Source organism: Pteropus medius, unplaced genomic scaffold, assembly GCF_902729225.1.
Source record: "Pteropus medius unplaced genomic scaffold, Ma_sr-lr_union100, whole genome shotgun sequence".
NCBI lineage: Eukaryota > Metazoa > Chordata > Mammalia > Chiroptera > Pteropodidae > Pteropus > Pteropus medius.
This window is the reverse complement of record NW_024354500.1, coordinates 31898995-31924395: the sequence shown is the minus strand read 5'-3', so window position 1 is coordinate 31924395 and position 25401 is coordinate 31898995. Positions and strand designations below refer to the sequence as shown.

Here is a 25401-nt window from a genome sequence, read left to right as displayed (position 1 = left end):
AAGTGGCTCGCCCAGCCTGGCACATTAACTAGCCACCTACTGTCAGAGAGGGAACTCAAACCCAGCGGTGCCCTTGCTTCCCAGTGCAGGGCTCACTTCCCTCTGACAACTCTGGCTCTCTGCAAAGATTTCCTGTGCAACTGGTACAAAACACTTCACCTCTCCACTTCTCTACCTGTAAAGCGGAAGTGAAGATACCTGGCTCCTGAGGAGAGGAGGGGAGATGGCAGGGAAGGGGAATGCACAGAGCGCTATTGTTAGGACTGAAGCAGCCAGCATATACCTGCCATATTCCACTGGCCAAAACCCTTGGGGTAGATGTCACCTCAGAAAAAGTCTGAAACCATTAAGACAACTGGTATAGTTTGAACTCAGGAAAAATGACGGGGAGAACCTATGGACTCTCTGGTTCTCGAAAACTTGCTCTTTATTTTACACCTCCGTGTTGTCTTAATGATCTTAATTCACAGAGCTGTTGTGGAATGAGGTGACACTGCCCACATTGAGTACAAGATCTCAGTCTCCAGAAGATGGCTGAAGAACCTGTTGCCATGAGCTGGAGGCAAGGGTCCTCCCTGTGACAGGTGCTTGAGTGAGTCACAATGACCAGAGGACAGAAACAGCAGGGAAAGGAACAGAGTTCGGAACTCAATAAGGGGGAAACCATTCTCAACTGTTTTGATCAAAGGACCTTTTTTAAAAAAGCACTTATCAAAATGAATCATTTTGTTTTTGGTGAAACTTGGAATTTGCAAGTTGAAGTATCAGGGAATAGTTCCATGCCTGTAGCCATTTAACCACCTGCTCTCAATTATGTCTCACAAGCATCCTATAAGGCAGTAATTATCTCATTTTACAGATGAAATAACAAGCAGCACAAACTTAACCAAACTTATTTGGTGACACAGATTCAATCTCAGTGATACTTACCAAATTGAATTTTTTGAAAACAATCCTTACATATTGACACTTCATTTACCCAGGAGAGTTAAGAAATAAGGGAGCATAACTTTTAAAGATACAACATATTTCTCTAAGCCCTATAAGTTACTTTAACTATTTCAGATGGCAAACCTAAATGGAAACAAACTTCTTTTGGAATGAAGTACGTATTTTTTTTTTCTGATGACTCTGGGTCATCATTGCAACCTCAGCACTATATGGCAACAGCAATGCCCTCAGGGGCCACTGACCTGTAGAAGAGCCTCTGCCCGGGAGGCCTCTTTCAGGTTCCCCCACAGGAATCACAACCTCTTGACAATGAGTAAGAACCTATTTTTAAACTTCTTTTATGTTGCTCTAAGTTTTTAAAAACTCAATTGTAGCTCCATTGAGTTCTTGAGTAAGTTATTTTAATACAATTAATATCTATTGTGGCTGCCGAAAACACTCTTCTACCTTGTCTTCTACTTTCTATTCTTTTGTTGGCTTGCAGAGAGCTGAACTTGGTATTATAGGTTATTACCAAAATGCTGGGTGCACCCAGTTACTCTCCCCCTCTGTGCTTCAATTTTCTGAGGAGTGAAGGATAGCGAGTAAGAGTCCTATTGACAAAATGTTTGGCCTTTCTGGAACAGAAAGGAGACCCCTGAGAACTCCTAGCTTTTTTTCATGCCAGTACCCCATCAGTAGCTTTCATTCTCCTCCTGACACTGTCATGGCCCCTCAATGCCTATAGCTCTTATTTTGTGTGCTCTCATTTGGTTTATAATTATACTATTTTTAGGATACCCGCTGACACAGTAGACACATTTCCTCAGCCTGTAGGCCTCAGAAGCATGAAGTCTTATTTTTACACCCACTGTTGCACCCAACACGTCATACTCATCGCCAGTGTTCAACTGTCAAACTCCTTCTGGTACTGCTACTCTTTCCTTTGGAACTGTGTTCTCTACATCACTTCCAAAAGGACTCGGATATCACATCTGTGGAAAAAAATCACAAAGATGAAACTGAACTCAATTTTATCTTCCCTTTAGGGAAAAAAAACTTAGGCCATGAGAAACCAAAGAAACAATGCCTCATGGCTTCAAGGTGAGGGGCTCCTCCCAGCAAAAGGCAGAACGTACCTCAACAATCTTACAGCTGAGAATCCACACAACCTCCTCTCTTCAGAGTGGCTTCTAAGCCATGTGACCCAGGCCCCCATAAGGTCACACATTTTTTTTCTTTTTACTTAAGTAACCTTAAATGTTCTTCTGAAGCTATTCAAACCATACAACAGTAGACGAGAAGTACTGCCCTGATCCCTCTACAAACTTCTATGCGAACTAACAAATCCCAAGAGCTGGACACCCAGGGATAAGTGGCTTCACAAGAATCCTGTAAGGAGAACTCTTTATAGGCAAAACACATGATTTTGAGGTGTCCGATATATCAGATATTGTTTCTCCAAGATGGGGATTTGATGCAGGCTCTGAAAAGGCAGGCAGAGGGTCAGTTCTTCTGGACTTTCACTCATTGGCCTCCTGTGCCCACTTAGCTATTTCAAATTGGCAAGGCTTGATTTGCACGATTTTGTTAAGTGCTGGTGTCACTGAGGAAGAAAACTGCCTAAGGACCTAACCCCTAGAGTGTGCACAGCAGCCTACTGCCACCTTGTGGTGGCCTGGTGAAAATGTGGGAACAGCAAATCTTGCTGGGCAGAGCTTTCCAGGAAAACAAAATTAAATGTGTCTATAAAAGCACACAATAATAAGGTCACATGCACAGTATAAATGTAACTTTATTCAATGTCTTTGATACTTAGGTCAAAATTACGGATTAGTCTTAACTGGTGCAATTGCAAAGAAAAGCTTTCCTGACCTTTATGACTGGCCTCCGAGCTTCTCTCCACCAGCATAAAACGACCGAAAGCCTGTTCTAGACCCAAGTGCTCGGGAGGAAATAAAAGCCAACAAACACAGAAAGGATGAACAAAAACCAGCTGTGCCGCCCCTCCACCCTCAAAATACTCAGTCATATGCTATTTACAGCAAACAAAGGTTTGGTTTTTTTGTGGGGTAGGGAGTATGATCCAGTCTTTTGCAATGAAGAGGCAAGAGTCTTAGTCCTTCTCCACTTTCTTCTCACTTTATCTCATGGCAGCTTTCACTCCCAAAGCTTCCACTGAGTCCTGATTCAGCTTCATCACGTGTCTCTCAACTTCAGTTCAATTAAACACTGTTATTCATGGAATAAAGGTAAACACCAGGATAAGAGGGAGGGAGAACTGGGAGATACTTTCTTGGCAGAGCCCCAAAGTACAGAGATGAGGCCTCCTCAGATGAGGAAGACGATGCCCTCGGACACCATGACCTGGTTGTCGTCCTGCATCTTGCTCAGCGCTGCCTGAATCTCCGCTGAAGAGAAGGGCTCTTCTTTGTCCTGGTTGATGGATTCTGTGAGGCGATTCATGCCCACTGACTGTGCATGAGCTTCCTGGAACACCTCCAAGAGGGCCACCTTGAATGCCTTTAACCTGCCCAAGACAGGAAAAAAGGGTGAAAGAGGAGTAAACAAACTCAAATGCTTTCAGCAAGATCTATGTTGGGACAATTCAAGATGTCAATACAGTAGTTGTCCTCTTATATACCCTGCCTCTGCTGGCTTCTCCAAGCCCAGCTTCCTTTCTTTAAGCTAAACTGTTATATTATAGAGCTTCCTGTACATTGAGAAATAATAGCATTTTAAAAAATAAGAGGCCCGATGAGCAGGGGAAAAATGGCGTAGATGATAGAAGCTCTGTTCATCCCTCTGGCAATCAAATCAAAGTTGTGACAGAAACAAGGAGCAAACGAGGATTTTTCCCAGGCAAGGAAAAATCGCCTAGGAGCTGGATGAACAAGCCACACAACCAGGAAGCAGTCTAAGAAATCAATCTGCAACAAAAGAATGTAGGACGGGGCGAGGACGGGAGGCTGCTCAGTCTTCAGCAGCTGAGTGGGACAGAGGCCACAGCCATGGCAGCTGCAGACACCTCTCAAAGGGGCCACGTCCCTGAGCAGACTTCTGCGGTGACATACCTGCTCGCTCTGAGCACCAGTGCCAGTTCAGCTGTGCAGGGACTTACAGGGCGACACTGAATTGTCTAAGCAAGGGACTCAGTGAGGCTCTCTCCTGGAATAAGTGCCGGTGGTATCCATTGTTCCTCTGTTGAGCCCTCCCCACTCCCAGTTCACGGATTCAGTGTCACTATAGCTGAGATGTCATCAAACTGGATAACAGAGGTCGCTCCGCCCAGAGGATTACTTGAAACTCTGCCTCCTCCAACTCGCACCCCCACCCAAGCCACATCCAGGTGTATCATCAGTGAGTCAAGTGCTCCTTGCTGAGCAGCGCCTAGACTCACACTGGTGGCAGCTGGCCTCGGATTCTGGTATGGCCTTTTGAGGCAACTATAAGCACAGCATCTGTGGATTGCTTGCTGAATCTTAACAGGTGGCCACGGAGGGGCAGAGGCTTGGGCTAAATTTGGCCTGCAGCTGAACCCCTCTCAGGACCATGCCACTGGACACCTACTATACAAAGTCATACTAATAAGACCAGGAGACTTAGAAACTTTGCTTAGTACATAGAAAGACACAGAAAGGCAGCCCAAATGGAAAGACAAGGAAGCAGAAACCACATGAGAGAACAGAACAGAGATCCAGAAATAATGGAGTCAAGCAATCTAACAGATGCAGAATTCAAAACGCTGGTTATAAAGATGCTTTACAATGAACTTTTGAGAAGGGTAGATGACTTCAGTGAGAACTTCAACAAAGAGATAAAAACAGAAGTGGAAATTATAAAAGAGAACCAGTCAGAAATGAAGAACACATTATCTGACATAAGAATATTAAATGGAATAAACAAAGTAAATAAAGAAGATAGAATGACCTATGTAGAGGATGGGAAAGCCAAGGACACTAAATCAGAATGGCAAGAAAAAAGAAGTCAAGACTATAATAATACTTTAAGGAGCCTATAGGACACTATTAAAGGTAAAAATATCTGGTCATCAGAGTACCCAAGAGAAAAGAAGATGTTGAACAGCTATTTGAAGAAATAATGATGGAAAACCTCCCTAACCTGGTGAAGGAAATGCACATAAAACCCCAGGATGTTCAGAGAGTCCCAAACACCAGGAACCCAAAGAGGCCCACGCCAAGACACATCATAATTAAAATGCCAAAGGTTAAATACAAAGAGAGAATCTTAAAAGCAGCAAGAGAAAAGCACATAGTTACCTACAAGGGAGCACCCATAAGACTGGAAGCTGATTTCTCAAAAGAAACTATGCAGGACAGAAGGACTTGGCACAAAATATTCAACGTGATGAAATCCCAGGATCTACAACCAAGAATACTTTATCTGGCAAAGCTATCATTTAGATTTGAAGGACAGATAAAGTGCTTCTCAGACAAAAATAAGCTAAAGGAATGTATCATCACCAAGCCAGTATTACAGGAAATGTTGGAAAGACTTTCTTTAAGAAGAAAAAACATCAAAAACAGGAATAAAGAATGGTAACTACATTCCTATCAACAAGTACCTCAAATGGAAAAGAATTAAGTGCTCCAACCAAAAGACAGAGGGGCTGAATGGATAAGAAAACAAGACCCCTACATATGCTGCCTATAAGAGACTCACTTCAGATTAAAAGACACACACAAACTAAAAGGAAGGGGATGAAAAAAAATATTGCCTTGATGGACCTAGAGGGTATTGTGTTGAATGAGATGGGTCGGATAGAGAAAGACAAATATCACATGATTTCACGTACATGTGGAATCTGAAGAACAAAATCAACAACAACAAAAGTAGAAATAAACTCATAGATACAGAGAATATTCTGAGGGATACTAGAGGGGAGGGGGTTGGGGAGTGAAAGAGGGCAAAGGGATTGAGAGGTGCAGGTGGACAGTTGCAGAGCAGACATGGGGATGTAGAGTATAGCAGGGGGAAGATGGTTAATAATATTGGAATGAGTATGTGGTGGGGAGGGGGAGTGCTAGATTTGGTCAGGTGAGAGCTTTGCGAGTTGTATGGATCTCTGATCAATATGCTGTACAGCTGAGGCGGTGTGTTGTATACCAATTATCACTGAAAAAAAAACTCATTGAATTGTACAATGTAAATGAAGGCAACTAGTTGTCTATTATATTTCAATAAAGACAGGGAAAAAAGAATCAGAGGCCTTTGGGGGTATGGAGAATTGCCATTCCTATACTGTTGGTATAAACATAAATTAGGATTGCATCCTAATTTGGAAGGCAATTTAGCAACATTCTACTAACATTTTACAGTACATATCCTTTGATGCAGGGAGTCCACTTCTACAAATTAACCTTACAGCTACACTTGGTCAAGTGTACAGTGATAAAAATGATAATGTTTTACTATAAACAAGAGATTTATGGAACCTAAATAAATGTCTATTGTTAGAAAACACAAATACAATTTTACACATCCTTACTATGGAAACCCCGCAGTCATTAGAAACAGATCTGTATAAGCTTATTCTGAAAGCATTTTCAGATATAGTTCAATGGTTGTCTCTGGGGAGTGGAATTAAAATTAATTTTAATGTTTTTTCTAAATACTTTTCAATGTTCAAATTTTTTCAGTAAACAAATTGTATTGTTTTTGTGTTTAAGGTAGTAAAAGAAAAAAGAAAAGCAAAACCTTAGCCTTAGTTTCCAGTAAACATAAAATTTATAGATAAAACTGTTTCTGAAACTCTAGTGGTAAAAATTCTTCATCTTAAATAATGATTCGGTGAGAAAAAAACTACACATACACACACCTCTCCTCCTGAGAAGAACCCATGGTTACAGTAAGACACAAACTTTGTTCTTGCTCTAAGACTCTTTTTCCTGACCTCACAAGGACTTTAAATTCTCACAAATAATTATTTGGAAAGCAAATGGTAAAGCATAAGCAACTAGGAATTCCAGGTAAAGTGTATACAAGAGTTTTTTACAAACTGTTTCTGCAATGTTTTTTAATTTCGAAATTATAATCAAAATATAAAATATTTTTAAAATCTTTGGGTCTCTATTAGTTTTGAGCTCTGTTGATAAGCAGCTTGTTTCATTCTCTCTCCCCTAGAAGAAGTCCTTGCCTCAGTGACACATGGAATTCACTTCCCTACTCACCTGGATTCGCTCAACTCCACCTTCTGGGATTCCTTGGTCTCCTGTGAGTCTGCTGTCTTCGGAGTGTGCACTTTAGAAGATAATGGTTGCAGAGTGAGAAGACAACAAGGTGAAGCCATGAGCACAAACAGCAGAGCAATGATCTTCTCCCCAGTCCCCACCCCTCACTGAGCCTGCTGAACACTATTTCCTAGGGTTCCTATGGGGCCAGGCAAAACAATTAGGATAAAGGGAAATCTCCAGTGAACAAACAATAGAAGAACTGAGTCAGGCAGGAGACCCTCACCATACGTTATCCGGGATACTTACACCAGACTTGGCGAAGTGCAGTTTCATCAAGGAGAGAAGAAAACAACTAAGCACAGCTTATTTCCCATTTATACTGTGGGTTTCCTAAGGCTCACTTAGGATAAACCTCTTAGACACAAGACCCCAAGCAGAGCCAAATGGGCACCCACCAAAAAAAGCAGTGCACAGAGCAACTAAAATAGTCAGGAGTCAAGGCACCACTGCATTATCAGTAGGGTATTATTATCAGACGCCGTCTCACCTTGAGGCATTTCCTCCTCTGTGTCACTGAAGTCATAGGGGTCATATGAGTCCCCATCCTTGGCATCTGAGTGACGAGTCTTCCTCCTAAAATATCCATAGTAGTAAAAGAAGCGCCTGGGGAAGCCCCACCCTGTGCCTCTGACCATGGAGAAAAAGAACTAGAACCATCTACAATCGAAGTGAAACACTAGGCCCAGGCCTGTATAAACTGTTACTTTTCCTCCCTTCCAAATTCAAGCAATGGCCTAACAGGAATAAACAATCTTGAGAAAAAAATTCTGAAATGTATATTTAAAAACCACTGAGTGGGTTACTGCTACTGTTATTTATCATTTCTCTAGCAGGAAAGAGATCAAAAGCATCAAACTAAAGACAACAAAGGGCTCACTCTGTCCTTCTCCTAGGTGAACTTCAAGCTCAGACCCTGGCAGCCCCCGCACCTTTCCCTGAAGAACCTAACCTTTACCAGCAGGACTTGATACACTCTCAACCCCGCCCCAAGCCCTAACTGGAGTCTTTTTCTCTCATTTCTCTTTGCCTGACCTTACCTCTTCCTCTTCTGTTCTTGGTCCTCCTGGCTTTTCTCCTCTTCATCTTCTGTCTCTGATTCATCCTCATATTGCTTCTTACGTTTCTTCTCCTTCTCCAGAACCTAGGACCAAGCCAAGTATAGGTGGGCGGGAGGGGTCACTGATGCCAGGGAACTGAATAAAAACTCTGACAAAGAGTCCCTTCTGCACTATCAGCAGAAATAATGCCCACGGGCCTAATGAGTCACCTAGCCTCTCTTGTCCCCAAGTCCCAGGACCAGGACCAATACCAGGACTGGGGGTTAGTTTGCTATCCATCTTTAAAACTACTGGGTAGTGTGTTCAATGCCTTTCACATAATAGCTACTCAATGAGCATTTATTGAATAAAAAAATTTTTTCTGAAAAGTCTAGCCCATAATGGTTAAGTGGGAAACAATCATTTCTTTATAAATCAGATACTTAATTTAAATTAAAACATCCCCACCCTAGCAAAGAGAAACACCCAAAAGAAGTTAATCAAACCCACAACTAAACCCCAAAGAGCTATTATTCACCAGACTGGAGGATGAGGGGGTGGGTGCTTGGGACATAAGAAAAGGGGAGTCAAGGCTTCAAGGCTTGGTGTCTAAAATGATCGCAACACAATGTCACAAGCAGGATGAGAGGCAAATTTGAGAGTTCAACTTTTGACACAACTTTTTGAAGTGCCAATGGCTCACCTGAAGAGACTGCCAAGGTAAAGGTACAGAGGAAGAGGAAGATTATCAAGTCAATCCTTTGGATACACCTACTTTTTTAAGAAACAAAGGAAGCAGGGGTAGACAGAAAAGCAGAGAAGGTACAGAGCATCAATTAAGCCAGAATCTCTGGGGCCTCTCAAGGCTCTGGCACAGGTATTTTAAAGTTTTCTAGTTCTCACATGCAGCCAGGATTGAGAACCACTGGTGCTGTAGGTCCCAGAGGAACGAGAGAGGCTGACTGAACACTGGCAGAGAGATGTTGCTTTCTGACCCAAATGCAGGTATCAGACATGATATCAGACATGCAGAGGGACTGCAAAGCCCAAGCACCAGTAATTTACTCAGAAGAACCTCTTGCCCCCAAGCATCTGAATCCTCACCTTCTTGAAGTAAGCATACTGGACCAACTCCACAGCTTCCTCCGCATCCTGCAGGTCCACAGTCTTGCTCATGCGGGCCTTGGCATGGGCCGTGGCCAAGCGAATCAGAGTTTCCAGTGTCCGGGCAGTAACTGGAGATGTCTGCGGAAGGAAACAAGAGGATTATTTATCCAGAATTACACATATTCTTTAGGCATGCCCATCATTTCCACAGCATGGAAAACAAAATAATGACATTACCAGAAAAGCTCTAGGTAAAGGATTCGGAGCTCTGTATTCTATCATACAAAATTCAGAAAAATGAAAATTATCAAGGAAGTATGTGTCAGTGTTGGGGGAGGGAAGAGTAGATGAACAGGGAAGAAAATTAGGCATCTTACAGCTGGAAAGGCGAAAGCCTAGAAAGAGTACAAAAATGGAGGGAGAAAAATAATCCTTTACTGCAGGCCTACAGTGCACAAAGAACTTCGCTTTTATATTTGTGTCATTTAACGTTCTTAATTACTTAGTCAAGTTTTATAGATGAGGAAAATGGGACTTGAAGGTTTCAAGTAATTTGTCCAAGGTCACACTAATGGTGAGGTGTGAAAGAGGTCATCTGAAGACAAATTTTTAAAAGTTAGGTAAACTCAATTATGTCTAGAGGATGAGAACTCTCAACATGTCCATGTCAACTGGTTCTCACAGGAGTGGATGTATGCCAAATGGGGGTGACTTTATCTTTTTTAAATGCTATTGTCTGAAGGGCAGCTCTGGCCTAAGGAATCAGAATACCTGTGTTTAGGATTAGGCATATGTACATTTTAAATTCCAGGTGATGCTGATGTGCACTCCTAGTTAAGCATCCCTGACATTATCCAACCTTCTCATTATTTCATGGTTAAGGAAACTATAATCTGAGAGGTAAAAGGATTTGTGCAAGGTCCAAAAGTTATCTGAAGGGATCAGAACAAAGGGTTAGTTCCCCATCTCCCATTATATGATGCTTCAGTGATTATCTGGTCACTTCTACTTTCGAGTTTTCAAAATTATCATATATACTCAATCTGACATTCAAAAACAAATATATTCACATTTAAAGAAGTTCGCCAAATCTTTTAATGATTTAGAAATCAGAGTTTGGAGGTTATATACCCCATTATAATCTCCAATTGGTGTATTATGCTCAATGAGAGGGCCTTTGACACACTGGGACATGTTCACATGATGGGAGAAAGAGTTAAAAAGAAAGGGGATTATTTAATCTGAAGGCAAGTCATATAAAATCTCCAGAAAATAAAATCGAAACTCACGGGTAGAAATCATGAGGAAGCCGGCTTAAGCTCAATAAATAGAAGAATATTCTAACATTTCAATGCAGTCATATACTAGGCATGTCGTCACTGAAGGTGTCAAGGAAGTCCCAGCAGGAATTCCTGTCCTCAGTGTGAGGCTAGAGTAGATGATCTGGGATCATGTCTAAATCCAAGAGTCTATGTCTATATCACATAATGAAAATTTTGGTTTTTGGTCTTTGTGAAATCCTATATGAACTAAACTGCCCCAAAAGATTCAGATAAATTCATAGGCTAGTATATTAGGTTTCTAGAAATAGCTTTGTAAAAATACCAGTTGCCCAACTCCTAATCATTTGTCCAAGTCCAGCTCTAATATTACACTCTCTAGGAATCCTTTCCTGACCTTCGTACCTTTTCTGGAAAGTCTAAAGGGAAAAATAATAGCTTCTTCATCTGTACTCCAACAGTCTTTCACATTGAGTCCTTAAGTATCACACTGTGGTATATATTTATAAATAGGTATATGTGATCTTTCTGCCTACCTTTCTGCCTTCTCTTCTCAGAGCTGAGCCCATTGATTGAGGGCAGCTTATTTTAACACTCCATACAAGAACAGAGACTAATTCAGTTCCCAGAAGTTGCTCAAATGTTTGTTGAATGTATCACAGCTTCTGGAGGATGAGCTGAACTAATCAAATACATGTTATCTCTAAGGTTCTCATTTCATTTTCCTTTGTAAAAGGAAATGATTAAAACTATCTGGAAGTCTTCTAGATCAGAAAGAAAAAGGTAAAGAATCACTAAGTTAAAATGGTTTCAGAGCTCCCCGATAGTAGTGGTTCCTTCCCCAGCCATATACTAAGGCAGTGGTCCCCAGTCTCTTTGGCACCAGGGATCGGTGCTTCTACGAGAATCTAATGCCTGACGATCTGAGGTAGAGCTGAGGCACTGATGCACTGGGGAGAGGCTGAAAATACAGATGAAGCTTCGCTTGCTTGCCAGCTGCTCACCTCCTGCTGTGCAGCCCTGTTCCTAATAGACCACAGACCAGTGCTAGTCCGTGGCCTGGGGGTTGGGGACCCCTAACTTAGGGACTCCCAGGTCCATCTTCCCCTTGGGGACTCACCCTGGCAGTATCCGAGCTCATGCTGTCTTGGCTACGCAGGCGTGAGTATTCTTCTGCAATGTAGGCAGCTGACTCCTGTGTCAGGATGGGTTTGATGATTTTGGCCACATGGATGTACTTCTTCATGAAAGCTGCACTCACCATCTTCTCCCTGGACCCACACACAGTGAATTCCACTTCCCTGCCACACCTCAGAACCTTCCTGGAATAGTGGCTTTGTCTCTCCTCAGAGAAGTGAAGTTCAAGTGGCAAAGCAGATACAGCCCTGAACCCATTATCATAAACTTCATTTATATGGAATATGCACAAGGCCCTTTCACATAATTTTATTTAATTCTACAAGTATTACTTAGATATAATCTATGAGGTAGAAAGTTTAGGTATTATTTGCCTTATTTTATAAGTGGGAAACCTGTGGCTCAGAGCTTAAGTGGACTCAAATCTAGTTTTCTGACTTCAAATTCTATGTTCTTAAAACAACAGGTTTGAAGATTATGTTATGCTTCCTTCTGTACAATGGCCAAAAATAAAGGTGTAAGATCTCACATTTCACGTTTTGAGCACCTGATCACAAGTTTCCTTTATCCAAATGTACTTGAAAGCCTCCGACGCTTGCTATCTACTGACCCTTCACCATGAACTCGACATAAATAGCTACATGACTTGTACAATCCTTCATATATGAGGATGACATCACATCCATCATCAGTTAGGCATGCCACTGAGCCTTCTATTTTAAGAAAAGATCAGAACCTGAGCTTAATAACCCATAAACATTTACAAGGTAACTGGCCAGGAAAATGAGTGTATCTATGGATCTAGAAAAGAAAACAGGCCCACATGGTTGACTCCAAGCATGATCTTGGCTTGGGCAGCAGATATATATATATACGCTCTAACATGACACAAATTAGATATGTATGTGCTCTAATATGACACAAATCTCAAGTTCCCTCAAAAACAGGTATAAAGAATGCTCACTTTTTCTTCTTGTTCCCATGCAAAAGGTTGTCATGCTTCTCATAAATCTGGGTGTCCTGCTGGTCTTCCTGGTTAAAGTTAGGATCATCTGTGGCCAGGATATCCACAGCACTGCCCAAAGGCATAGCTAAAAAACCCAAGTTGAGAGAAAGGAGAGGAAGAAAGAGCTTAATCAAGGGAAAATTGTTTCTTCTATAGCACAGGAAAGGAAAAAAAGATTCACAAAGCAAGGACCAAGAAGGCAACAGATATGTGGAGCCCACATATAAGAAAGGTAGAACCACCACACCCACAGAAGATGCTCAAAGGCATTCCCAGACCCAGAAATGGAGAAAAGACACCTAACCTACAGTAAGCAAAGAGAGGTGTCCAGGAAGGCAAGACCATCTTCAACATGAACCCAGACATTGCTGACATCTGCCACTGCCTGGGTTGGGCCTGAGATAAAGGCCTCTGTTTAGGTTCCCTTCCCTTCCTTACTTTTCTCATGGCCTCACCATCGCCATCCTGCTCCCCTGGTGTCCTATAACGGTGCATCCTAAGGACATGATCCGATATCTCCCGGTCCTGCTCAGGGTCCATCTGATCCAGCATGATGAAGAGTAAATCAAATCGGGATAGCAGTGAATCCTGCAGCCCAATATTCTCCATAGGGGTTTTGTACTGATCATACTGGGAACACAAGAAAAAAGGAAAGTGGAGGCAAAATCAATAGGAAGAAAGGACAAGGAGGTTGGATTGATTCTGGGTGTAAGAATAAAGACTAGATCTTAAAAAAAAAAAAACTGACCAGAAGCAGTGAAATAAAGCATTTCAAACCTATTAAAATACTTATTCATCTCTTATACCTGTAACTCCTCTCTAACTAAGCACGGGTGACTTAAGTGAACTCAAAGCCCCACCTCCTTCCTTCCAAGCAAACAGAGCCTATATCCTAGCTTAGGCACCTCTAACAGGCTGAGTGCGGGTGTCAAAACCAGTCTCCTCCTTCCCAAGCCTTGTGCTGTTCCTCTCATGCCCAAGGCAGGCCCGACCCTGAAGGATGACTCCCTCCTCCCCATCCGTTACAAAGATAAGACAAGCAGGCTAAACCAGAAGCACTTGGAATCTTTGGAGTCTCTTACTCAGAAGGTAATGAGTAAAATCAATGAAAATGGTCAATAATATACAAATTATAATGTCTTAAAGATCATGTGAGTTTTCCCTGGGACTCAAGAACCCCAATACTCTTATCTTTCAATTTGGGGCCCACCAGGCTAATGCCTACCGCCCTATATGCATGTCACAGTCAGGGGGCCTAACAACCTTCTGAATAAGATTAATAATGATTCTGACCATGTTCACATTTCAGGACTTGCCATTTTTTTGCTACATTTTCCAGTATAATTCTTCAGAATGATGCAAACACACACTAGCTTAATCTAAAACCTACGGTTCTTAGCTCAGACCATGCATTAGAACCAACCCATGGAGCCATTCTAAACCATATTTACCAAGAGCCCCAACCCAGGGATTTAGATTCAGAAACTCTGGGCTGCAGATTAGCAACCTTGTTTTTTTTAAAACAAACACACACCACCAAAACAGGTATTCCCACACTGTGGGATCATAAATGGCCATATCACAGCATGGGCTCTGGGTTCAAATCCTGTCTCTGCCATTTTCTAGTTTGTGACTCTTAAGCAAGTTACTTAAACTTTTATGCCTCCATTTTCTCATCTGTAAAATAAAGATAATAACTACCTACCTTAGTGATTTTGTGAGGATGAAAAGAGTTGATAAATACAAAGCATTTATAAGTTAATAGTATTATCATAATGCAATCTTTAAAGAGGGCAATTTGGTAATATCTACCAAAATAAAAATGCATGTAACACTTAATCTGGTAATTATAGCTAAGTATTCATTGGACAGGCAAATTCTCAAATGTATAATAACAGAAGACTCATAAATGGATGTTTGTTGCGCTTCATTCATAATAGCAAGAAAAAAGGGAAAATACCCATCACCCATCAAATGGAGACTAAACAAATTACTATAAATCCACACAATGGAATACTAGACAGCTGTTTTTTAAAAAAGGCAAAACTCAGCAAATCGCAAGTGGAATAAATATAAAAGATTACCTCTAAGCACATCATAGTCATACTAAAAATCAAAGATAAATAGATTGATTCTTAACAAGGAGATAATGTATTGTTGGTACATGCTTAAGTTTTTGTTTCCTGGGAAAAACTCAAGAGCTATTAGTGGCTATCTCTTGAGAAAGAAATGGGAGCAGAAAGGCTTTCAGTTTCCATATATCTCTCCATTCTGTTTACAAATTCTACCACATGCAAGTAGTACTTTCATTTTAATGCCAATACAGGTTACCTGGAATGTGAGAATGCAGGTCATTTTTGTTTTCTTCTTTGTATTTTTAAAAAGTTATTTTAAATAACTTTCCAGGGTTTCTGATGTATATGAATGGGTAGAAACCATTGCCCTAAACCAAGGACGGTAACAAGATGACCTTACTTGGTCTTCGGTCTGTTGTTCCCCTGGGTCACCTAGAATAAACTTCTCGGCCCAGTCATTCAGAAAAAAACAAATGAAGGTGAGGACAGTGGTTAAGTGCCTGATTCCACTAACCCTGCCGTAGACGGGGTTGGCTGCTGCCAAAACACTGCAGCGGGCATTCAGTCGAGCATGGATGCCAGCCTTGGCAATGGTGACTCGACCCTGCTCCATCACTTCATGGATGGCCGTGCGGTCCATGTCAGACATCTTGTCAAATTCATCAATACAAACTATGCCTCGGTCAGCCAGGACCATGGCCCCCGCTTCCAGACGGCGTTCACCTGGGAAGTGGGGAGGCAAAAATATGTTACAGTCCAGGTTGGAGAGGACAATGGGGAGTGATGTGAATCTCTCCCAGGCACCTATCACTGTTGCACATGAGAATACAGTGAGGTCAGCTCCTCGAGACTTAGAGGGATCCCTGCTGGGTCACCTTTTCAAGCTCCACACTGAACAGCATCTCCTTGTCCCATTTTGACCCATAAGCAATTAACCTCCAACCAACTTCCTTTGTAGATTTTTCTCTCTTCATCCTTATCAAGTGATTTCCCAATTAGTTCTCTTTTCAATGGTCTTCAAATCCCTTCGTCTAATTTAGGAAAGAGTACAATCTTCATTTTTATTTCCTTTCTAATTTGCTAAGCTTTTTCCTTCAAAATGCTTTCAAATAGCCTTCTCAGAGACATTCTTGTTAATAGAGGGCCACCCAAAGACTTAAATAATTCACCCACTACTGCCAAATACTCAGTCTTCTACAACCTGGCCCAAACTAACCTCTCAAGTATATATTCCCAATGCAAGCCATGCCTAGAGAAAGCTCAAAGAATTATGCTTGATCTCACTGCTAGAGCTTTGCTAAGGACCTTAACAGCCATCCTTACCTGTTTCCTGGTCTGTGGTGACAGCAGCCGTCAGACCCACTCCAGAGGAGCCCCGGCCTGTGGTGGGGATAGCCCGAGGTGCAGTGCAAAGCACGTACCGTAGAAGCTGAGACTTAGCAACCGACGGGTCCCCTGTAATTGAATGAGGGCAGTGGTGACTTTAAGAAACTCCCCCACCCCCACCTACCAAGTTCTGCTTTTCTAGTAGTTCTTGACATAACAGAAAAATACAGTAATGGGTTGTTAAGATTATTTCCTTTACTTTCCCTTTACCATTTTTAGAAGAATATATTTTAAATACATAAATCAGGAAACCCAGAAATTATAATGATAATAATAATAAAAAGATTCATTTTAGTCTTTGCCCTTTGATGGGACTAAAGTACAGCCAAGGTACAGAATATACTATCTCACAGGTAATAGATTCCCACAACCACACTCCACAAAGGAAGACCAAGAGTCTAGAGCAAACCTCTAACACCATACCTATTAGAAGAATATTGATGTCCCCACGGATGTGGCTGCCGTTTTCCAGGTCTCGTTCTACCCCTCCCAAGAGCAAGCAGAGGATTGCCTTCTTGACATAGTCATGCCCATGGATACTAGGGGCCAACGACCTGGCCAGCTGGTCGAAGATATCCTAGAGGACAAATAACCAGTGAAGTGAAAAAGCCTAATGAAATTGAATGGAGTTTTGCTGAGCTCCACTGTATACTTTAGCCTACAGAAAATACTTGAAGAAATATACAAATACGGACACTGTTTCTAATTATAAAAGCTTCCTTTCTAAGACAAATCGCATTGATCAGTCCATTATGAGAAGATACAGAGGAAGCCTAGATTCTAAAACTTGCTTAGAGATTTGATCACCAAGAAAAAAAGTGATCCCTGATCAAAACTGGAATGTTTACTTTTATATTCTCCATTATTAATCAATAATTTTTAAGCCACAAAGTGTTTCTAGGTTCAAAATGTTTTAGGTATAATAAGAATGTGTATTGTACTTCAGTAGTAACCTTTATCACACATGCATATATTCTGTCCAATTCTAAATATGGGCATTATCTTCAAAAAGAAAAAAAAACAAATTTAAGAACTAAAACAAAAAATTAACATAAAATTTTAAATTTAAGTAACAATGTCACTAATGTCTTCCTTCAATAGAGACTGGTACACTGATATTCTAACTCCTGTTCTAATATATTTATTGGTTCACTTAGCAGCCCAGCAGGTAGCACAACAGAAATATTAAAGAACAAACAGAAAAAGCACCCTTTTACTTGCTGACTGGGTCAAAAACTAGAAGCTAGCACCAAGTTCTTCAGAGCAAAAACCTTGAACTTCCTCCTGACCTAGTACAAAGATGACCATGCCCAAACACAACCCATACAAATCCATTCCCACCCTCAAATCTCTGAAGGACACCAGACCTTAGAACGCGTTTTGCTGAACTTCTTGATCTTGGCTATATCCTCGGCAGAAAATGAAGGTTGAATGTCCTTGCTCATTTGCTTCACATTACAGGCAATCAGGACAGTCCTGAGACAAAGAGGAGAATTAAAAGAAAGCCCACTATTTTCGATTCTTAGTCTCAGAGTCTTTTTAGGCTTATAATCTAGAACAGTAAATTGAAGGGGAAAAAATAAAGCTGTTCTGAATTCAACTGATTCTCTCTTCATCCATGACCTAAATATAATGACGATGCCTCACCTCAGAAATTTATCTCCTGCTGATCCAGAGTTTCAGACAGAAGTGTGTATGGAAAGAGGGTTGGAATAATGAGAAACTCCCAGGTAAGCCATGAGGCTATAATCATATTACCAGTAACTCCCACTTTTAGCATAAGATAGTATTACCAGTTTTATCTGATAGAAAAGGGTCATCTGATCTCTCCGGCAGGTAGAGTCTGTTATAACTGCCAGCTTCACAACTGACTCTACCTGAATGTCCCCGAGGTGTAGCCTCCCTTCTTTCCAGGAAGGCAACGGTAAGTTCCCACCACCTGGACTCGATCACCAGGCTTTACTTTATCCACCAAGTCATCATCCAGAATGACGTCCACAGAGCGGGGAAGCTGGCCAGCTGGGGCCTTCTCTGGCATCTCCTGGATGGTGATGGTCTGGTGGTCCTTGTAGATGGAAAGGCCATATTCTGTCTCAAGAGGATTGTTTTCCTCATCCTGGAAAAGGTATACAGAAAAGCAAAGTTATCTCAGCCCTGTCCTAGAAATACCACACTCATTTGTTGTGGGAAGCAGATATAATTTGGAAATGACTTCATGAGATTTTAGTATCTAGGAACAAACAAAGCCAAATATCTTCTCCAGCTTTTCCAATCTTATCCATTTTAATGACAAACCACCTAAATGGAAGAGGCCATCTTTAGTCCGAAGGGATGGCTATATTAACATCCAAATTAAGATTCTTTCCCTACTAAAGCTGAATATATATGATTACACTATAACACAGTATTTCCACTCCTAGATAATACCCAACAGAAACATTCACCCAAATCCCTGTACTACAAAGTTCATAGCAGCACTATTCCGAATAGCCAAAAATTAGACAATATCCAAATGCCAGCAACAGAATAGTTAAATAAATGTGGTATATTCACACACATGAATACAAGAGTGAAAATATATGATATACACCTAAAGGCAACATATTGAATAAATCTCACAAATTGAAGCCAATATAAGAGTATTTATTTGGATAAAATATAAAAATAGGCAAAAGTAATCTATGCTGTTAGACATCAGGATAGTCTAACATGGCAAGTGTGGGCCCTCAAGCCGGACTTCTGATTTCTACTAAGGTTCTGTTTCCTGTTTTGGGTGCTAATTTTATAGCTTGTAAAATTTCATCAAGCTGTACATTTATGGGACCTTTCCTGTATATATATTAAACCAGTAAAAACATTTTTAAAGTTATACTTCCTTGCCATTTGAATTTTCCAAAAAACACAATAGCTATCACTTATTGAGTGCCTAGTAGGGGCAAACCACTGTGCTATTATTATAGAATTATCCATGTAATCATCACAACTTAGTAAAGCAGATATTTTCCACATTTTACAACAGATTTAAAAAATGGAGACTTGAGATATCACACTGTAAGTAGCAGAGCCAGGACCTGAAGCAGGTGTTTAACTCCAAAGCCCATGTCCTTAAGCACCACACTAGACACTTCCAGGAGACCTGGTCTGATGTAGTTCATGGCTCAAGCAGGGAAGCATGGCCACAATAATTGTACTCGTGGAGTACTTCCTAGAGAAGAAATTCTACAAAGTAAGACTCTAGAGAAAGAGGGTGACTTAGAAAATACAACTGGCCTAAAAGTAAAAACACATGGGTCCTAACCCTTAGGTCCACTAACTGGGACCACAAGCAAGTCACTTAACCTCTCCGAAATTCAATGTATCATCTGGAGGTAGGCAAAATTATTTAAAGTAGAGTTCAGTTATAATTCTAAGATATTCGTTCTTGTTTTAGTTACATTAAGATTCCTCTACCAATTGATAAAACTGAAGACAAAGACTGGGTCTTATTTATTACTGTGTCCTCCACAGTGCCTAACAATTCTTTGGATATAGTAGCTCTCAATTAAAATTTGTTGGTGGGACAAGTATTCATTCCTTGATAGAATGAATCTGGACATCAAATAATCTTGGTTAATCATCTTTTATTTCATTAAGTAAGGCCTCACATCATCCTCAATTCAGACCAACCTGCAAACTAAGAATAAAGCCATTTCCTATGCCCACCTTCTCTCAAATCTGTAGTAAAATACCTGCCAAAGAGCACATAGTAACATTATACAGCATAAGTATTTTTCCATATTAAGTAGACTATAAAATTATATTATAACTTTGCTAAAAAACTGATGTGGATTAGATGACTTTTTTCTTTCTTTCAACCCTTCCACAATTCTCTAAATTTTCTAAAGCAAATATTTATTCTTTAAAAAGAAAATAAAAATTGTGAACTTTCCATATTAAGTTCTGGCCAGCAATCAAACTTTCCTTTAGATTAATCTTTAATCCTTACTTTTCACCCTATCTACTTATAAAAGACTTCAGATATTACCAATTACTTGCATTTTTTTATCGTGTTTTTATTACCTGTTTTGACCTAAAAAAAAGTTTATAGTGCTTGACCCAATTATTTGCATTAAAAGATATCTTTGACTACAACATCCAAAGAGGCTCAATCAATTCCTTCTCCTCACCTTGGTGGGATAGACAGAGCTGGAAGGAAAGGCCACCAGGGTAGTAAGATCAGAATAACGTCGCTCTATGGTCTTCTTAGTAGCAGGACAGTAGTGGACACTGCGGACAACTTTGGGACGAACTAGAGAGCCTAGAGAAACACGCATTATAAAGTCATCCAACTAACCATGATGAAGGTGCGATCTAATCCAGGCAGGCCTATGATGACTCCCAATACTATTTTTCCAACTAGTTTAAGCTATTTCAATTATACTTGTTATTTATTCATTTTTATATTTTTATATAGAACATCACCGTATCCATGTAAAATTTTAAGTACAACTGATCCTGACTGAGAAATAGTAGTTTGGGATTAGAATGAAGAGACAGCCAACAGCCAAGACTCCACTCTCAAAAGAATTCATCATTCTGCTAGCACAGATAGTAACTCAAAATCCCTCTAATCATTGTGCACACTCAGAGCTCCTCCAAAGTTTCACCCCATCATTTCAATGCTCCACTTTTCTGAAGCCACAAGCTACCCAGCTCTACCCTACCTCTCCTGCTTTCCCAGCCCCTCTGTCTATCCCACTTCCACTCCCTTAGACCCCTACTTTAACCCACTCACACTTAGTGACAATGCCCTCCACACAGACCACACAGCTGAGGAAGCAGGAAGTCAGAGTCCGTGGAGAGACATGCTTGGAGCCAAAGCTTCCCTCCAATCCTATGTAGAACTCCTCATACTGTTTGGCATAGGTAGCATCAATGGAGGCCACGAAATCCTTTAAAGCCCGCTGGAAGGCAACCAGTTCCTCAAAAGCATTGCTCAGAAGGCTGTATATGGACAAGAGGAAGAATAAGTAGACAGAGAGGGCAGAACTCAAAAAAATTAACCCTCAAAACAGAAGTGGACATTCTTAAATCATCAAGAACAAGTGCCTACCACCTACTTCAGGACGAAGATAAAAATATAGGAACAGGGGAGGCAATGAGGGTTTCAAGGTCAAAAACATTTCATCCAATTCTTCTCTTGGGAAGCCTGTTTCAATGTGGGGAAGAGAGATAGGAGCCATTCTCACTCAGAGCCAGGATATCCACTAGGAAGCCACTGCCACTCACCGATTAGCCCTCTTCTCATTTTTCCTGCGCAGGTCATTCACATTAACAATCAATCGGTATTGGTTGTCACTGATCAGGTCCCGAACTTTGTTCTGATAAATTCCCTGGTCTTCCTGCAAAACAGCCACCACACATAACAGCCACAAATTCAAAAATACAATGTTTTTAAACAGAGGCAGTTCTGAAGCAAAATAAATAAGTCGATCTCTGTGGCAGAGCTGAACCCCAATTTCTCCTATATTTTCACTCACTAGCTTCAGATTCCATATATACCCAAAGGGGACAGTGTAGGGATTATGACTTCCTCAAGGTCCATGCTATTATTCCTATTATTAACAGCTTTTCTGTATGCAGTCATTTCTCAGCCTTTAATGGGGAATTAAAATGAGGTCATCAGAATCTTAAAGGACAATAAATACAAACTTTGTTAAACGTAAATTAACTGGGCTTTCAATATTCATATTAAAATGACTTTCATTTAAAAATTATATACGGATTGAAATTTTTTATTTCCTGATGTCTGTATAATATAGAAAGAGTTCATACCCAGACTTAAAGAAGCTGGGAGCCTTAGCGATTTGTTTACAGATACAGCATCAGCAACCCTTCAAGATGCTTTACCAGCATTCCATAGCTTTCAATCTTGGGTTGCATACAAAATCCCCTTTACCTACATAACAAACACTTTTTCTCTGCACCTCACTTAGTACTGAAAAAGAATGCTGCCAAATTAGAAAGTCTTTCTCCTTCCAATAGGCAGTCTAATATCTAAGGACCCTACAACACCGGCAGATCACTACCGTGCGAAAGCAGTACTTCCGCCACCCTACCCTCCAAATCAAGAGAGCCGGGAGTGATTTCGAAAAGGTCAAAGTGGGCTTTGCCATTTTGTTTGCGCTTTGCCATTTTGTTCGCGCAACCAGGCCATCACTTGTACTTAGGAGAAAGTTACAGGTTCGCTCCCTAAGGTTCACCTATTGAAAAGCAACTGACTCCATAGCGAGAAAATTTACCAGATCGAGACGGAAGGGATCCTGCGCCGGCCACACTGGCCGCGGCAGTGTGCAGGCCTGCAGAACCTCTACCTCCCGGGTCCAGTTGCTGCTCCGCGTGGAGCCGCGTCCCGCGTGGCTTCCCTAGGGCCGTCCGCGTCCCCAGGAGTTCCAACCTCCAAAGCGTCACGACCCAGAGCCTCTCTTACCTCGTCATCCAAGAAGTCCAGGTAGTCTCTCTGCGCTTCCCGCAGCTCCACATCGTCCAGAACTACTGTCCCCGCCATGCTTGCCGACTCAGAACTACCTCCTAAGACGACACCGCCCCGGCGCGAAAACTTCCGAACTTTTCCCGCCACCAAAAGTTACCCCAGGGAGGGGCGGGGTCGCTGGGAAGACATACACATTCTCATTGGCTGAAACCTCCGACCGGAGACTAGGTAGAATCCAATCAAGAGCTTCTTCTTCTTCGCGTTTACCGAGCAGCGCCTCGCGGCGGCGGGAAAATACCATCCAGGGCTTTCCGTTTCGCCCTCCCCGCTCCGCCCTCACTGACGGGGAAGTTGACCAATGGGGCCAAATGGAGGCTCGTAGACCCCGGTCATTGGGCACCGGAAGGCGGGCGAGACCTGGAAGCTATGCGTTCTGGGAGTCGTAGTCTTCTTACTTTTTCCGGATGTTTTGTGGATTTTTTCAATCTGCAGTTCCCTCACCCGCCGAGGAATGAATCAACTCAGCCAGCCCGTTGGACAGAAACACTAAACATCAGAGAATGGGGATTTATAACGTAAGGAGATGAAAGCATGAAAGCAAATAGTTTTTGAAATATGTATTCAAATCAGGTGTGCTAGATATGTTTTTTCAGCAGCTGCCCTCAAGTGGCATTCAGGGAAGTAAAGTGAATTTTTAGAATCTTTGAGATGGAAAATAGAATCATAGTATCTTTGGGAAAGATTATTTAGTTCAGCGACCCATTTGCTATCTGAATACCGTTGCCTGAAGTACCCCGTAAAAATAACAGGCTGCCGAGGAGGATGAAGTGAAAGAAATTTTCATTATGTACCCCAAACCTCTAGAGATGACTTCGTGTATTATACAAAATTTTGGAGCTAATTACTACACCATCTTACAAACGGGTAAATTGAGGGTTCCCTCGTCTTATAAGATCACGGGATTTTTTTTTAAATAGCAGTTTATTGAAAGGTAAACCCTAGGAGAAACAAGTGTGTCAAGCCACTCTTAAGTATCAATCAGTAATTTAAGCAAATCTGAAATAATTAAGAGATAAATTACATTTCCAAGTTTTGTTTGTTTTTAGTCTTTTGCAATCTTTATATTTTTTAGTTTTATTTTTAGGTATAATTTACATACAGTAAGATGCATAAATCTTGGATGTACAACTCAATCTTTAATAAAAATATACATCCAAGTAACAACCCAGTGCACAATAAAGAACAGTCTAATTTCCCCAGCATGTGTGTTTATATTTCCCAACAAGAAACTAAAATACCAGATTGCCCAATGCTAGACACCTGGTAATTCTATATCTGAAATTCTGGCCAACTACTTACTAGCTTGTTTGAAGGTCCCCAAGGCACTGTGCCCTGACAAGTATATTGAGTATAATCTGCCTAAACAAAATATATATGCCATCTATTTGTATATTTTTGGTTATTATACAGTTTATAGTCACTATATGTTTTATATCATCCTAGTGGGCAGGTGAATCGATCCTTAGTCAAAGAAAAAAATACCAGTTATTTGCTTGCTTTTGTTTGTATCAAAAGAAGATTCTGTTTGCAATTATATAGTAAGAGACAATTACTTATTAACTTAAGAATGCCTTATCACTTGATCATAACTGTCATATTTTGGCTATATTGAAGGCAGTACTGACAATATTCTCTGTTCTGGAAACTACTTGAAATTAACGCTGAAAGAACCAGGAAATGGTGTTAGTTTAGGTTCTCCGAAGGAGCAACTCACGAGACCGAAGGAGTTAAGCAAGAATTATTTTTTGTTGCAGAGTGACAGCCTGGTTGAGCCGAAGATGTCAGCCCCTAATGCAGGGGAACCTGAAATTTATATGGAGCTCGAAGTGGACTTTTTTGGTGGGAATATTTTGGGTGGGAAGGGAGGAGAATCCAGTGAAGTGGGAGGTAAGCATGTAGCATTGCTAACCCAGATGCAAGGTTTGGTTCCCACACAAAGGTAAGAGAGAAGTCTGGTTCCCACACCACGGAGGTAGAGATAGGTCCCTCCTGGACCTAACATTCCAAACTTGTTGTTTTATGGAATAGGGATGGTGACCCGGTCTTCTATAGCTGCTTCTTGCTGAATAGGGGTGGCTAGGATCTATTGAAAAGGGGTTTGGTAGTGGGTAGTCGACTGGAGTGTGATGTTGACTGGTAAGTTCAGCTGACTGCAGGGCTTGATAGTGCGCAGAGTGAAGTAGCATGACTTCTGCTATAAACTGGTTGGTAAATGTGCAAAAAGGTCCTAGAGGAGGAAAGAAATCTGGCATAGTATGCAAGGCCCAAAGGCCAAAATGAGAAAAATGAAGGTTAGAGAGCCCTGTGAAGGGTAAGAGCCAGGTAACCCAGTTGGTTTTTACCCAGGTGTCTCAAGAATTTGCTTGGTGCTCTATTATCTTATTGGCTTTGTCCTTTAGCTGTTTAGCTGTATCTCTTACTAGTCCTGATTGATTAACATAAAAACATTCTTCTTCTAGAAAGAGGCAGAGACCTCCTTTTTCAGCTCTCATCTGTTTTGTAAGGTGACGGCTGCTAGGGAGTCAATTTGATCTAATTGAACTATGTCCTTTTTGCAGTCTAATCAAGGCTTTCTTGGAGATCATTAGACAATGCTTGAAATAGGCTAGAGTGGTGGCATGCCCTGCTATGCCTATGCCTAGTCCAGTAGTGACCCC

The 25401-nt window shown here is 41.2% G+C and overlaps 1 protein-coding gene across 2 annotated transcripts; it reads right to left on the bottom strand.

Annotated features, from left to right (window-relative positions):
• Nucleotides 1-2707: 2707 nt before the first annotated feature.
• MCM3 (minichromosome maintenance complex component 3) lies at nt 2708-22846 on the bottom strand. Of its 2 annotated transcripts, XM_039852862.1 has the most exons (17): nt 22682-22846; nt 21481-21593; nt 20987-21195; nt 20379-20509; nt 18090-18328; nt 17580-17688; nt 16636-16789; nt 16150-16281; nt 15341-15549; nt 13207-13381; nt 12710-12836; nt 11729-11879; nt 9326-9466; nt 8222-8325; nt 7672-7757; nt 7122-7191; nt 2708-3460 (listed from the first exon to the last, which is right to left on the bottom strand). In XM_039852862.1, exons 1-17 carry the CDS (start codon nt 22757-22759, stop codon nt 3262-3264), a joined length of 2427 nt encoding a protein of 808 aa, XP_039708796.1. In that variant the 5' UTR covers nt 22760-22846; the 3' UTR covers nt 2708-3261. The 2 variants fall into 2 exon arrangements, with proteins under 2 accessions (XP_039708796.1, XP_039708797.1); XM_039852863.1 differs by lacking the exon at nt 21481-21593 and having other exon boundaries at nt 22682-22734.
• Nucleotides 22847-25401: the final 2555 nt, after the last annotated feature.

What these genes read in the sequence shown, in the direction of transcription:
- MCM3 (XM_039852862.1), bottom strand. Translation starts at nt 22,759, where the DNA reads ATGGCGGGGACAGTAGTTCTGGACGATGTGGAGCTGCGGGAAGCGCAG. An exon ending in AATGAGAAGAGGGCTAATCG is followed by an intron (nt 21,196 to 21,480) that starts GTGAGTGGCAGT and finishes GTCCATATACAG; the next exon opens with CCTTCTGAGCAATGCTTTTG. An exon ending in CATCAATATTCTTCTAATAG is followed by an intron (nt 16,282 to 16,635) that starts GTATGGTGTTAG and finishes ATTCAATTACAG; the next exon opens with GGGACCCGTCGGTTGCTAAG.